This window comes from Schistocerca cancellata, chromosome 9 (assembly GCF_023864275.1).
Source record: "Schistocerca cancellata isolate TAMUIC-IGC-003103 chromosome 9, iqSchCanc2.1, whole genome shotgun sequence".
NCBI lineage: Eukaryota > Metazoa > Arthropoda > Insecta > Orthoptera > Acrididae > Schistocerca > Schistocerca cancellata.
Window position 1 is genome coordinate 172536734 of NC_064634.1, and position 17037 is coordinate 172553770.

General features: G+C 37.5%; 1 protein-coding gene across 2 annotated transcripts in view; it reads right to left on the reverse strand.

Moving 5' to 3' along the window:
* The window catches only part of LOC126101143 (afadin), a 1121024-nt gene that overhangs the window by 438251 nt on the left and 665736 nt on the right, over nucleotides 1-17037 (reverse strand). For both annotated transcript variants that reach the window (XM_049911831.1, XM_049911830.1), the window contains exon 5: nucleotides 15188-15356. In XM_049911831.1, the coding sequence (XP_049767788.1) occupies nucleotides 15188-15356 (169 nt within the window). The remainder of the gene's footprint in view (nucleotides 1-15187; nucleotides 15357-17037) is intronic.

The following is a 17037-nucleotide window of genomic DNA, read 5'->3' on the forward strand; positions in this document are numbered from 1 at the left end:
ATGAAGAATACGCAATTTAACTGCAAACCCCAAACTTGATGATAGTTGCAAATATTATGGCACAATGGCACTTAGTACAAATGTTGCACTGAGAGATTCACTGCTACACTGCCAAAAGGGACATCGAACAAAAGCACATTATCAAATCTCAAAACAACACATTTCTACCTTTATTGATCACATAGAGACTGGTTATAATTAATACTTTTACTACTTCAGCCAGTGCAGAGGGAAAACTATCATATGGGTACCCAACATCACAGAAATGACATTCAGACTGTGCGCTGAAGGTTTAGGTTATTGGCAGCGTTAGTGTAATGACTTGCTGTTAGATGCTGGTCAAAGTACTGCAACATATGGCTGAAAGACATGCCTCAGTGTCCAATGCAGATGCAGACACTCAACACAGGTCTGGACAAGGTGAGCAGGACTTTACTTGTGAAGCTGTTTTATCAAAACAACAGCAATAATGCTCCTGATCTTCGTGAGTATTGACATATTTAAGAAATACGGAGATATCATCATTCTACAGTGGGGATGAAGAGCACAATATGGAAGTTTGAATTAACTGGTTGAATTGCTACTGGGAGAGGCCAATGGCCAAGTGTGCTACACATTGTCAGAGAAGATACTGTTGCAATGGCTGAGAATGGTAGACACAATATGCGATCTTTGAGCAGAGCACAAGCTGTCTCACAATAGCTCAACATTCCATGGTCCACTATTTGCAAAGTGCTGTGAACAATTGTTAAATGGCATCTCTAGTGCAATTCCAGGACACTGAGGTTGTAGATGCTTGTCACACCGAACAATGTTTATAACCTGGGACATAAAAATGTTATGCACTTAACAAATGTTACCCTCTCATGTAGAAATTAAAATGTGTTTCTTTCAATGGATTATTCATTATTTCTCTTCCGCATGTCCATATAAATGTTTCCACAAAGCTTCACTGTCCTATGATCACTTGTTTTCCATGGGTAGTGGAAGTTTTAATTATTAACACATCCTGTACTTTTGTTTTCCTCCTAACATGCGTTCAAGATTTCTGCTAGCTTCTAAGTACCTGGCTTTGGGCCATGCTTTTACCAACAGCTATCAGTAACTTTACAGAGCAGCTACTTGTAAGACCCTGTTTCACAAACTATCACGTTAACAGATTGGCTCACTATGGAATCGATAAAGTATACTTCAGTCATAATGTTCCTGGGAAAATAAAAAAAAGAGATACCAAATGGTGTCAAATATACGAACATGTACATTGTATGGACAAAACATTATGAAGGAGGCTCAAACAGAAACACATACATGCAGTTAACAAGAGTGGAGAAATAATGATGATCAATCTAATACTGATTAAACTTTGCAGCAGATATCTGCAACTGTAGATTTCAGTTCACTTCATAACAGGTGTGAGATGGTTTGATTGCATTTGATAAAAATCAAGTGATAACTGCTTTATAGTAAGGTGAACACTGTTATACAGTACACTACTTATGTTTCACTGTCTTAACAGGAAGTTCATTATCATCATGTTTTCAATTATTGATGAACTGATCAAACTAATGAGTTATTTATAATTTTCATGCTTTTAATAACAATAATTTTTACTTATGTAGCTTAAAGAAATGGTTATCATTCAAAAACCTAAATGTAGGTAAAATTGTGCACTACTGTTGCTGCTGTAGCCTGCAGTTTGTTCTAACTGCTGTGTTTCTATTAGTGCAGTTCGACCAGTAACGGAATCAACCAAACCGCATAAAATTATTTGTGAAAATTACAGTCAAACAGAGAGAGGTGTTACTGTGTCTCTCACCACCCCAACAACATTCACACTATAAAAGTCTTCACTTTGTATTTTATTAAGCATTAAACAAAGCTTGGGAATCCCTGTTTCAATATTCATAAAATATCATTCAAAACACCAACATAAACCTCTTAATCTACCTCTTCATTTTAATAGCTCACAAGAAATTGTGTGAATGTAGTCACAATGAAGGAACACAAATTGTTTCCATCACTCCAAGAACACTCATACTTTGCTCTAGGATTGGTGAAAATCTACAACAGATGTTTGCCATTGTAGATCAAGCTCCAATCCAAGTTATAAGTGCCTATGGTAACTGTTATAATCTTGTACATTACCAAATTATTTTAAAATACATTGAGTAAAGACATGCATTACTTCACCTTTCCTGCTTGTTATTGTCTTCTTTTATGTTAAACATTATGAATTACACATCACTTCATTGAGGAACTTATTTTTTTAATCTCTCTCCTTCAATCATGTTTCAGTTACTGAATCTCAGTTATTAAATCTCTAGAGTCGAAACAGAGCATCTTTATTTAGAAATCAAGGTCATCAGGTGCCTCATCTCAAAGATATAGACCCAAAGAAAACTGTGATCACTGTAAGAACAGCTTAAGCCATCTAATGAAATGGGATATGCATCAGTCAGTAGGTATAGCATCACATTAGTGTGCCAAGATACTGTAAAGGTATATTGGATATTACCAAAGAGTGTGCTTGTAACAAGGTGTTCGCTTTATGGTTATTTCGAAAACTGTGCTGTTTAGTTTCAACTCACAGCGAGTAGAGATATTTCACAATGAGCTGCAGTGAAAGCAATGTTGAAGTTGCACCAAAGAAGTGGAAATAAAAAAGGTGACAATATGATAAAATCACCTTTCTATTTCTCAAAGATGAAAATTGTAGAAACATCTATTTACTTAGTGCCACATGCACTTTTTCTCCATATTAAATTCTTACAAGGAGTGGGACATGGTATTTTCCTGCAATAGCTTACAGAAAAGCATGGGGTAAAAGAGTATAAGCTTCAGAATGACTCAAATTCCTTTACAATAATATTCCGATTAATGGCAAAACATTAATGTATGCACTTAGCATTTACACCATTGCGTGGTGTAATGAAAAAGGATATGACACTTCACAGAGTTACTACTGGAGGAAGTTCTCCCACATGATATTCCAAGTTGAAAACCCTTAGAAAAATACAACATGCCCAGAAATCTGCTATCAGATTCATGTTCATATTGAATCATTTTCAACTAAGCTCATTCCAAAGACTTAAAGTACTTAGGGTCGTAATTACATGACAAAAAAAGTGAAGCAACCATAAGTCATGGTTGGATCTCAATGTAACTTCATATACATACTAACCATCAGCAGGTATGTAATTTATTAAGAGTTGCAATTCTCTGTGACAGGTAGAACGGCCATCACAGTGCATTAGCGCAGTACTAAAGAGTGGGAGACACTATCGTTCTACATGTGGTGCCCTTTATAAATGAGCCACACTTTCCTAAAAGTCAGCCATCCACCTACACCACTACCATCTTTACATGCTCGTTACATTTCATGCTACACTAGATATTTAATTGATGTGATTGTACCAAGCAGTGCACTACAAACAATGCACTTGAAAATTATGGGATTATTTTTCATACTCATCAGTATTAACTTACATTTTTCTACATTTAGAGCAAGCTGGCATTCATGACTGATTCCAACTAGATATTTTGTGCAAGTCATCTTCCAACCCCCTGCATTCACTCAATAATAGCTGCAGATTGCTGTTCATCCTGTCAACCAGGTCAACTGTGTATTTGGAGAACAAGAGTTATCTTTCCCTGGGGCATTCCTGATGATAACTTTGTTTGTGATCTTGAGGGCAAAGTACTGGGTTCTATTACTTAAGAAGTCTTTGATTCACTCACGTAGCTGTGGATCTAATCTACATACTCACACCTTTGTTGATAGTGTCAAACATTTTCTGGATATATAAGAATATGCAACTTGCCTGTTGCCCTTCATCCTTGGTTCTTAGGATATCATGTGGAGAAAACACCAAGTTGAGTTTTATAAATCCACACTGATTTGCGGACAGAAGCTTTTCTGCCTAAAGGAAATATATTATATCTGAACTCAGAATATGTTTAAGAATTCTGCAGAAACCCTATGTTAAGGATATTGGTCTCTAATTTTATAGGCCCATTCTTTTACAGAGTCTGATGAAGACTCCCTTAGTTTAGGAGTCGAAACCATGGTCAATTCGATTATAAAATCCATTGCAACCAGTGGGCTGTCTTTACTATAAGATATACTTTCACAGTTGCTGCACAAAGCTATGTTTAAAGTTGTAATACAGTAATCTCTGTAAAACTGAAATGGGATTCCCTCCGCCACACACCGTCAGGTGGCTTGTGGAGTATGGATGTAGATGTAGATGTAGACCTTGTGAATTAACTGTTATCAACTGATTTAGTTGCTGCTACATGATAGGGATGCCTATTGCTGTGTCCTCTCCATGGGAATCAGCTTGAGAGATGAGCAGTGGTGTCTCTGAATAATCGTCTTGAGTGAATGATTTAAATATGTGAAATCTAAAGCTTCAGCTTTTCTTTAGCTGTCTCTTGTTACCACACCAGACTCGTCAATGATTGACTGGATAAAAGTCTTCAAAACTCTTAGTGACTACATAGGATGATTCTTTTCTTGGATTCTTCACATGATGTTTTGTTGTGGTGTGATGGTTTAAGTTACTGTATGCTTTGCACACCCATCATTTTACAGACATACTATTTTGTTAACTGTTGTCTGTTGTTATTTGCCTGCTCTTTTGTGAAACAAAAGAGCCCATGGTCTCAGTTGCCTCAGTATTTTCCAAATTTTGTTATTATGCCACATTGCATTTTTTCCATCCTTAATCAACTAATTTGGCAAATATTTCTCCAGATCATGATTTAGATATAGTTTAAACTTTGCCCATAATTCCTTTACATTACAATATTGGAACTAGATTATTTCCATCTAAGGGGTATGCCAACAGCTGCTTATCTGCCCATTCTAACAAAAATAAACTCCTAGCCTTCTTGATATTGTTATTAACTTTAGTAACAATCATCTGTATGATGACATTATGATCACTAATACCTGTCTCTATACTGACACTCGCAATAACTTGTGGCTTGTTTGTAGCTACAAGGTGTAAAATAATTCCACTGTGTGTGGGCTGTCAATCTAGCTGCTCAAGAGTGTATTAGAAAATCTATTCATAAGTACTTCACTTTACTATCTGTCTGCATTACCTGAATCCATAAATGGTCCAGACTATACTCTGTAGGTTAATGTTGCCTCCAAGTAATATTGCATGATCTGGGTAGATTTACTTTGGTGTTTGTGGAGCCAGGTGGCCCGTAAAAATGTTCCACAATTTCACCTAGGCCTGTCACTCACATCCAAGAAACTTCACTCAATTTCAACCTCAATAGATACAATATTTCTCTCAACTTCAATGAACACTCCACTCCAATGGCACCTAATCTGTCTTTTAAATATTCATTCCATGCTTCATTAAATATTTCAGAATAGTCCCCTTCGGAATTCAGCCAACACACTATCCTGAGAATTACTTGAGTGTGACCAGTTTTCTGGAAGGCAGTAAATTCAGAAATTTTGTTATGAATACTTCAACAGTTTACTGTTAAAATTTTGACAGTCTACATATCTTCAGTTTGTGCATGGTCCAATTTCACTCTCCGCATACCGACTGGCAAATGCTCATCAGAGGAGCTCAAACTACCACCTAGCCTAAAAAGAAACCACATGTACTCCACAAGCACTTTGCTAGCTGAGTAGGTGCCCCTGACTATCAAGGCGAGACCCACGAATCTCCACCCCATAATACCAGACAAGAAATCTTTCTCACTGAAATTTCTCCTTCAAGATGTCATCTACTTACATCCACTATTTGTCAACTGTTTGGGTACCAACAACTGGGGAAGCATGATGTCTAACTTCTTTTTCAATCATGACCAGAAAGCAAAGAAAGGAACAAATGTAGTTTCTAACATGTTCTTCAGATACATAAATGGATTTCTACTTCTTATAGTACAAAAAATGTATATTCACCTTCCTACTTATAGTTGTTCTGAGAAAAACTGCTCTACACAATGAAATGACTTTCTCTCACTCCAGCTTACTGTGGGCACTCTAACAAGACAAAACACAATTTCTTCATCAGTGGCCATTCCTTTCTTCTCAGTGATGACATTCTGGTACAATATAGATAAAACTCCAGAAAAATGACTATGTGTGTTCTGTAAGCGTATCAATCCATAAACATTAAGTTCCAAGGCCTTTTTGGATACTGATAATTGGTAGAAAGGCAATTACAAGACAAGTCCTTTAGCTTTGGAATTACTGAGAAAGATCATTATTGCATACCAGACGTTAACTATTTTGCAGAGAAAATTCACTAAATTTCAGAAATAATCACAGTACAAGGGACCTGTTAACTGTCAACAACTGTTTGATAGCTTGGTGTATTACTCACACTGGCTCAAAAAGCCACAGCAACCTCGGAACAGCAGGCTTTCCAGCTCTCTCTGTTAACTTTTACGGCTGTCCCAATGAATAAAAAGTGTTAGAGGGTGTGAAGAAAATAGTTGAATGCACCCCCTCACTTCCCCCCCCCTTCCCCCCCAGATTTCTGCAAATGTTATGAAAATCACTTCCAGTGGCCAAGTACTGAGATGGTTAATGACAATGCGTATGTTAATTTTTTAATTTATCACTATCACATACTTTTATTGATTACTTGTCATACTGCAGCAAAGTTTTGATGTTGCTTTGTATTATATTTAATATGTGTCATGTCAAAGTGTTGAAAATGTTGGGAAATAGTGACTGAATGATATTTTGTGACCCCATTTACTTTGCTACGTTGTTTTCTGTCAACGTGAAGATGGTATCTGTTCTTTCGGACATGTCCAAAAGAACAGATACCATTGGTGATCTTTCAACTCTCGACAAATGAAATTGCAATGAATCAACTGGGACTCAAACCCGGGATCTCCTGATTACATGGCAGATGCCCTATCTGTCTGAGCCACTGAGGACACAGAGGATAGTGCAACTGCAGAGACTTATCTCTGGCACGCTCCCTGTGAGACCCACATTCCCAACTTACTGTCCATACACTACATTTGTAGTGCCCTTGCCCACTATACTCATTACTCACGGCAGTCAATCTACCAATTCCACAACACTCAAGGCACATGAGAACTTCTACCTAGCCTTCGACACAACTGGATGAATGGACCATGGCTGAGCTCGCTGAGATTGGCCGTGATCGCTAGGTCACTTGGATGCACCTGTAACTGTCTCACAATATAGCATTAAATATATAGGCCACTTTTACCAAATATGTACTTTTATTTTCAACTGCCTTTCCATTGCAATGAATGTGTGCTTTCATCTGAACTGTGAAAAGAGCAAGGCAAAACAGAATTACTAAGCATTTTGCAGCTGCCTACATGAGAGTAGGTTTGCAAGTAACAGGAGATGACATTAAGATTGTTCCACATCCAACACAAATATCACAGTACATACCGTATTTTGAAAACAATCTGTGATGTTGATTGCTTTCGGTGGGAAAAAAAAAAAAAAAAAAAAAAAAAAGTACATCCACCGAATATGGCCTGTCTTAAATTCTCTTGCTCGATTTTTTCAGTAATTAAAAGTTGCATGTCACATGTGTTCTTCATTGTTTTTTCCTTATAACCTTCTAAATACAAGGTATGAAGACTAAACTCTTCCATGTATTTCTTATTCTATATGGGATATTTGGCCAACATTACTGTCACACAGTTTGCAGAAAGTGAGGGAAGCTGTATGTTGACAGTTACAAGTTGTACCACAGAAAAAAATGAGAGGTAATTTCATTTTGAAATATAATTTCACAAAAGACATAATACCCCTGATAAAATGATAGACAGTGATATGCAGTCTCCCTAGTAATCTTCAACATACAGTAATTGTTAGTTCCCATACAATCAATGTAACTGTAACACCGTGTCATTTTCATTTAGCCTCTGAGTTTGGAACATCACTTTGATGTCCACAAAAAAAAGGGGGGAGGGGAGGGGAAGGGGAAAAAAAGGTGCTGTTACATTATGAGCACCAGGAAATAATTATATAGTAAATAGTTAAGTACTATAGCTTGTTTCATGTTTGATAATATATTTATTTTTGATGGCATCATCCAAAGCAACTGAGATGAATATCAGTCCCAAAAATGTATGCAGAACTACCCCACATGGTCTCTTCACTGGCTGGAAAGCAATACAGATGTGTGTTTCTTTTGTGTTTGTGTGAGTTTCCACAGAAATGCTAATGAAAAACCTCTTCCAATAATCGCAATCTATTATGCGTGTGTGAATTATGGCAATTCACATTGTTGTTTCATATTTTCACAAAGCTGTGACTACATAGATTCCTGAAGCCTTGTTGTCAATCTATGATCTCCTTTTGCAATTTTAACAGCTCAAAGTTCACTCTATTACAAAACTGGCAGTTTCTTAGTACCTCATGATGTATCCTATCAAATTGATGCTTTCTTTTAATCAAGTTCTATCAAAAATTTCCTTTCTCCCAAATTCAGCAACTGTGGTCATCAGAAGAGTAGATACTACTGCAATTAAATCTTGAATCTTTTCTTAATTAAAAAATAAAATAAAAAGGAAAAAAAATGACACTACAAGCTGCCACAGTTGAGAGATTTTATGTTTTGCCTCCATCCCATCATCCTAAAACTTGTCTTTCATGAAATAATAAAAACAACAAGAGTTAACAAGAAGATATTTGCTATTTTCATTTAGTCTGGGAAGCAGATTACAAGATATGCAGCCTGAAAGATCAGAAGAGACACAGATTTTATTTTCCTGAAGCAAGTGATAATATGTTAAATTCATCATGGAGCATGGTCCTAGTTTCAGATTATTTAAAGCACCCTAATTGATGTTTTTAAATCAAACCCTGTAATGCAGCTCTCTACAAGGAATGTTAAGAGGGGGTTGCCCTGACTTAGGTCTTCTGGATACTTTGTGAGTGTATTAAATCAGAGTTTTTCACTGAATACATAAGAAAACTGCACGAAAATAAAATTAATCCATTCAACAAATAAAACTGAACCTCACACTAAGATTCCAAGTAACAATTGAGGTCACACACATAATTTATCAGAAACTGGAATTAGGGTAGTATTAATTATCAGATGTAAAAGTAAGGCTGTGTACAATAATAATAATAATAATAATAATAATAATAATAATAATAGTAATAATAAGTGGATGATTCCGAAACCCTCTGTGTTCTTCAAAGCACAAAAACTTGATTCCGAATCACCTAGAAAAAGGGTGATTCCAAGTTTTCAGTAAGACTTTACCATTAGGAAGTGACTTACAGGGTGGGTAAGAAGTCCCCATACCCCCAGTATCGAATCCTAGTTAGCATTTTATTTCTTTTAGCCCAATTAATTGGCATATTCTCCATCATGCTGTAAATTATGCCTCTACATTTTTCTGCACTAATTTTTGAGCACATCCTGTGTTATAGTGCAACATGCATCCTCAGCAGCACTCCACAGTTGTTCATTTGTAGTGTAACAACAGGCAACACATGTGTCTTGATGTTTCCCAATACAGAGTAGTCAGGTGTGGTAAGGTCAAGATTCATTTCAAGCAAGGAGGTGTGGCTGATGAACCACAACCCGTCCAGCATCCTGGAGAGTATAAATTTAGGAACTTGCACACTGTGTGTAGTGAGGAGCTGCTCAGTCTCATTGCAACCATATGCATTCTATGAGGCCCTTTTCCTCAAGCTGAGGTATTAACCATGTTTTTAACATATGTAAATAATTTGCATCATTCACAGTCCCTTCAAAAAATTGGTCCAAGCAGATGTTGCATGATGTGTGTTCCTTTCTAACTCGACTGTTACTCGATAAGCAGCGAGTCTCGCCTACCATGATCCACAGAAGATCCAAATTTTTTAATAAAGGTGAGTTTTCTGTAATTTTAATGGTTTTTTTAATTTAAAAAATATTTATTGGCCATCTCCTAAAAAGATCAGTAATTAAGAATTTATAATTGCAATGAACGCTGGATATTTGTGTATGGTGTGTTGTTATACACTATGTGATCAAAAGTATGTGGACACCTGGCTGAAAATGATTTACAAGTTCGTGGCGCCCTCCATCTGCAATGCTGGAATTCAATAGGGTGTTGGCCCACACTTAGTCTTGATGACAGTTTCCACTCTCGCAGGCATATGTTCAATCAGGTGCTGGAAGGTTTCTTGGGGAATGGCAACCCATTCTTCATGGCGTGCTGCACTAAAGAGAAGTATCAATGTTGATTGGTGAGGCGTGGTACGAAGTCTGTCTTCCAAAACATCCCTAAGGTTTTCTATAGGATTCAGGTCAGGACTCCGTGCAGGCCAGTCCATTACAGGGATGTTATTGTCGTGTAACCTCTCCGCCACAGGCTTGATCGTGTTGAAAGATACAATCACCATCCCCAAATTGCTCTTCAACAGTAGGAAGCACGAAGATGCGTAAAACATCACTGTAGGCCTGTGCTGTGATAGTACCATGCAAAACAACAAGGGGTGCAAGCCCCTTCCATGAAAAGCACGACCACACCGTAACACCACCTCCAAATTTTACTGTTTGCACTACACATACTGGCAGATGACGTTCACACCCTGCCAACGGATCAGCACACTGTGTACCATGATTCGTCACTCCACACAACGTTTTTCCACTGTCCAATCATCCAATGTTTACACTTCTTACACCAAGCGAGGTGTCGTTTGACATTTACCAGCGTGATGTGAGGCTTATGAGCAGCTGCTCAACTATGAAATCACCTCACTGTCATAGTACTTGCAGTGGATGCTGATGCAGTTTGGAATTCCTGTTGATAGGATAGATGTATGCCTGTTACACATTATGATTCTCTTCAACTGTTGGCAGTCTCTGTCAGTCAACAGATGAGGTCAGCCTGTATGCTTTTGTGCTGTACATATCCCTTCACGTTTCCGCTTCACTGTCACATCAGAAACAGTGAACCTAGGGATGTTTAGGAATGTGGAAATCTCGCGTACAGACGTATGACACAAGTGACACCCATCACTTGACTATGTTTGAAATCCGTGAGTTCCGCAGAGCACCCCATTCTGCTTTCTCACGATGTCTAATGATTACTGAGATTGCTGATATGAAGTACCTGGCAGTGGGTGCCAGCACAATGCACCTAATATGAAAAACATATGTTTTTGGCAGTGTCCGGACACTTTTATCACATAGTGTAAATAAGATGACATGCATTTTTCATAAAAATGATGACTATATATATAGTGACCATCATTGGCATCACATTAGGATCAAACTCAACCTCTACAAAGACCTCAAGGGATTTAACTTTAGTACAATGGAGTCAGGTACAAATGCATTCAATAACCTATCGGAGCATTTTAAATGGCATATAGCAGCAGTTCCCAAACCTTGAGCGATGGGCATTGGGCTGCGACTGCACTATAGAGTGGTGTGCAGTCTTGGTTGGCTGCTTATGGCATAAATATGTAACCTGCCACAATCCGATTGTAATTTGTAAAGTTAGCAATTTCTTGTACACAGTTGCATAACTCATCTTCAATTTCCTCATTGAATATCCAGGGGCAGGAAGTTGGAAGAACGGTTGCTGTTTTACATCCCATTCGTGGTTAGTATGAGAGGAAGAGTTTTGCTTGGATTCCTTACTACTAGGGGGGGAGGAGGGGGGCGGGAGGAAACAATCAACAAAGCATTTGCATGGCATGCCATCTGGATGACCACAAAATTGATATATGGATAGCCAAAGCCAAGAACTGAACGCAGTTGTCTCAAATGTGATTTAAGGACATTAGCTAGTGCACCGCTTTGCTCAGTCCCAATAGAGATATTGCCGAATTACGGAGACACTTCATGGGCTTTTCGCCTATCTGTCTATGTGAATGACCCTTTTCAAATATGTTTTTCAGAAAAAGTACAGGAATAGATTGAAAATATACATTTGATATGAGGCTAAAATTAACCTATTTCAATCCAGATATTGATTCTCATGTGGGTGACAAACATCACACACACAAGAGACAAGAGACGTAGCGCCTCTGGTCACAAAAACTGACAATAACCGAGAGCGCGGAGTGCTGACCACACGACTATCTGTATCCACATCCAGTGACACCTACAGTCCCAGGTTGACATGGCGGTCGGACAGTACCATTGAGTTTGGACCTGTTTGGACGGAGTTCAGTTTTCGTTTAGTTTTTTTTTACAAAATAGGTGGTCCACACAGCTAAAAAGGTTGGGAACTGCTGGCAGATCGGTAATATAATGGAGTTTTGGACTGTCTTAAATAACTTTTTATTGGGCAACTACTTCTATTCCACTGAAGAGTATATTCATAGCAAAATTTAAATTTAACATTTTAGGTTAACGTATTGGGTCAGTCCACAAGTTCATAGCGTTTCTCCTTAAGTTTAATAAACACAACAGATACACAAAACAGAGACTCTAGTCATAATATGTTCTCCTCCATTATTTGCAACAGTCTGCCAACGCTTGGGTAATTTTTTGATTCTGCAAATGTAGAAATCATGTGGTTTTGAGGTGAAGAACTCACCAAGTCATGCTGGGAGTGCATTTTCATTTGGAAAGGAAGTTACTTGAAGCTTGCTCTATAGAGAGCGAAAAGGTGAAAATCTGAAGGGGTAAGATCAGGTGAATAAGGTGGGTGTGGAATGACTTCTCAACCCAGCTCCTGTATAGTGTTTTTTGTCAGTCTAGCAGAACATGGGCTGTTGTTACTGTGAAGTAGAATCACTTCGTGCAATCTTCCTGCTCATTGTCCTGGGATTACACCTGCACGATGTCTCAGTTGTTGACAGTAAATGTCAACATTGATGGTTACACCTTGGGAAAGCAATTCGTAGTACATCACATCATCGCTGTTTTGCTTGATGCATAACATTATCTTTTGTGGATGTGTGCAGGTTTCTGTTTGGGGAGTTGCTGCTTTGTTTGGTGCAATCATTACTTTCTTTTCCTTACATTAGCATAAACATACCATTTCTCATCACCAGCAATGATACAGGATAGGAATGGTTGTTCATGAGACAACTGAACGACCAACCAGAGATGGCCATCTACTGATTTTTTAGACTATGGCTTAGAGCATGCGGTACCCATACACACCATTGTTGAACCTTCGCCATTGCATGCAAATGTCACAAAATGGTGGAAAGATCACAGTTCATCACATTTGCCAATTCTCAAGTACACTGATGTGGATAACTGTGGATTATTACATTTAAATGGTCTTCATCAAACCCTGAAGGTCTTCCTGAACATGAAGAGTGACTAATGTCAAAACAACGCTACCTAAAACGAGGATACCATTTGCTTGCTGTGCTCTGTTGAATGGCATTATCCCCATACACAGCACAAACGTTTCTGGCTGCTTTCACTGCTGTCACCCCTCTATTAAACTCAAACAAAAGCGTATGTTGGAAACGTTCTGCTTCTTCCACTTGGCACTCCATTTTCTAGCATCCACAGCTCCACTAACTATCTCCAAATAACAAAAGGACAATATGTAAACTCAAATAGCAACACTGAACTACAAATAAAAGATGACACTAACTAAATGCAAAACAAAAAGGCCACAAACTTATGCACCAAACTAATACAATTAAAATTAAAACTGTAATACAGTAATGTAGTGTCATTTCACTATTTTGAGCTTAGATCACATTAAATGTAAGTCTTTGTTTCCTTCCCAAATCTCCATGGGATCACTGCAAGATGACGAGTGTAATGTAATATAAAGAACAAAGTCTTTACTAATTATTACAGTAACGGGAATTTTTCATTGGAATACAACAAATGATCGGCAGTGAAGGAGACCTCCATTAATGTTCACAGTGAAGTTTTCTGTGTAAAGCAGACATATAAAAAGGAGGATCCACCACATTGAAACACTCATTCTTCTTAGCAACTGGCAGTCCACACAAGCAGCATGGCATTTCATTATTGTGTTTCAACTCATTGCTCTGAAAGAGGATGAAAATTTTAAGAATCTATGTATCACTATTTTTATATGCATTTCTGATTGACAGTCAGTATATTTAATGTGATTTATGGTTTAGCCCCAAAATCACTGTTCATCATCTTTTTCTTCAATACCTCTCCCCACCCCTGTGGCAGGATCCAATAATGATGAACAATCAACCAGCCATAATTTGGCAAATTCTTTTATCTTAATTCTTTGAGTGGATGGCCTTTGCCTCACTTCAATAATCAGTTACCTTAGAGACGAAACTTGTGTTCACCATCTATCTGTGTATTGTGTGAACTTTTTCTTTGTGTATTCATATCTGAACCTGCTGTCTTGCATTTCTCAGGCAGAACTATTGAAGCAGCCTAGGCAAATGTGAAAGACAGCACTAATTCTGTTAAGTGTACAAATACATAATTTGAGGCTGGCTTTCCTGTATTCTAAGCCATCAATTTGGGTATTAATGATATGGTTATAATAGAAGGAAACATTCCATGAAGGAAAAATATATCTAAAAACAAAGATGATGTGACTTACCAAATGAAAGTGCTGGCAGGTCGACAGACACACAAACGAACACAAACATACACACAAAATTCTAGCTTTCGGAACCAACGGTTGCCTCGTCAGGAAATGTCTGCTTGTGTCTGTGTATGTGTGGATGGATATGTGTGTGTGTGCGAGTGTATACCTGTCCTTTTTTCCCCCTAAGGTAAGTCTTTCCGCTCCCGGGATTGGAATGACTCCTTACCCTCTCCCTTAAAACCCATATCCTTTTGTCTTTCCTTTTCCTTTCCTGACGAGGCAACCGTTGGTTGCGAAAGCTAGAATTTTGTGTGTATGTTTGTGTTCGTTTGTGTGTCTGTCGACCTGCCAGCACTTTCATTTGGTAAGTCACATCATCTTTGTTTTTAGATAAATTTGGGTATTAAGTTACACAACCTAGTGACTAATATGTAAGAATGTTCCAGTAGAAATATGGACATCTGTTGACTGTCTAATATCAGTCTTGAGATAAGTAGGGTAATTAATTTCCTTAAAATAGTCGAGTATACCAAGATTTCTCCATTACTTTTGGGCACTGTAAGCACTTTCAAAAGCAGTCAGCATGTATCCCATAGTCAAAAAGGCACCAGGGAGTGAAATGGATGAATGAGGAGATACCAGACTTTAGGTGTGATATGTCAGTAATTTATTTATACATAAAGTGTATCAATAGAATAACCTGTGTATAATTTCTCAGCCACTCCTCCATCATTTACTTCCTTTGTGGCAGCAGGAGCAGCAGCCTTAAGCTTGTTGAGTTTCTCTTGTTTCTTGAGCTGCTTTTTCTCACGTTTTGAGAGCTTCCGCCTGAAGCTCGAACCACCCTCCTGGAAGCCCACAGCAGGTACCTGCAAAGCATTGCACACAACTGTCAAAGCGCAGAGTTAAAACACTACCAATATTTAACTATGCATTTATTGTATTAATTTTACCTGGGAAGATTATAGAGCCTTTAGGCTCCCTCTTAACTCTTTACCAGCCATTCTTTAGTAAGTTCTCTTTGATAAATAATATTACATCATCCTTAGAAAACACTAGCTCAATCACAATCAAGAAACAAATAATTAAATGACAATAGTGGCACAGAAAAAAAATCTATTTAATGCTTTCTCTTCTTCACCGCCTCTTTCATTGAATTCATATTTAAAAAAAAAATGATTCCCTTTAAACAATGACCAAATGTAACCAAGCCAGCCACTACAGCGTACTACAATTTCTGCTGTTTTTTGTCTTTTAGTGCTTATCGTTTCTTTCAACAAGGTGATAATTGTTTTTAGAGTATCAAAAGTAAGGAAAAAGCAAAAAACAATCCCTCCTTTTTATTTTTAGTTAATACAATACTATTCTGTATAGAATTATCATCTCTACTGCCTTCCTTAACCCACAAAACACAACAAACGCTATGTACTAATTGATTCTTGTTATCTTCCAAAATGGAAGTTCTGGTATCAAGAGATACAGTACTGAAATACATTACAATAAGAGAAAACTGTGTGGCTCAGTGGGTAACCATGGTAGGAAGTTGCAGCAGAACAATACAACAGACATTGGTCAGTTTGCTAGTTATGTGTTATGAATCTTATTGCTGTTGCACCTACTAATGTAAATACACAATGGACAATACCAATGGAGATAAAGCTAGTGTTTATGCAGTTCAATGTTTCTGGTAATAACATGTTACTAAATCTCTAAGTTAAACTGTCACATGTACAATAATGCAATCATCTATTCCCATGGCATATCTGGCATTACTGTCATTTTTAATTCTTTATTGAGTATCTTTCCCTACATCTAGAGGTTTTACAGTATTTAGTTTCAGATATTTTTTGGTAGATTCATAATAAATTTTTCCAGAAATTTATGTGCAAATGTAATCACAATGAAGAAACAAAAAAATTTTCATCATTCAAGGGACATTCACAGTTTACTATAGGATTGTTAAAGATCTACAACAGACTTTCACCACAGTAGACCAGGATCAATCCATGTCTGGTAATTACAATTATTGCCAGTTACATGTCTGAAAAAATAATGACTGTACAGAGTGATTACAAATTTCCATTACCTCCTACATATTACATAGATGTAAATGAACTGTTTCTTATTGTTGCAGGTGTCGATATATGTATACGTAAATTATGGCTTATGAGTCCAATTACTCCATGGAGGAACACAATGTAATGAGTACATAGGTTCACAAATGACCCAGTGCAGGCAAATAAATGATACATAGTCAGTTTCAGAAACCTTCCCCACCAAAACTGACATACTTTATGGTGAGAAAGTGGTTGCACTAAAGGTGGGCCCAACTTAGGACCATCATGAATACAACTGGAAACTTGTGAAGGCTGCAGCATCTGTAGAACATTCACCAAAAAATTCCATTCATAAACGGACATAGGAATTTGGAATTCTATACTTGAAATTACAAGAACTTGAAGCTAAATGTACTTAAACCTTCGTTTGTAAACAAACTGAGTTGTCATGACGTGGAAAAACATCATCAGGCTTGTGGACAAATGCTCAATG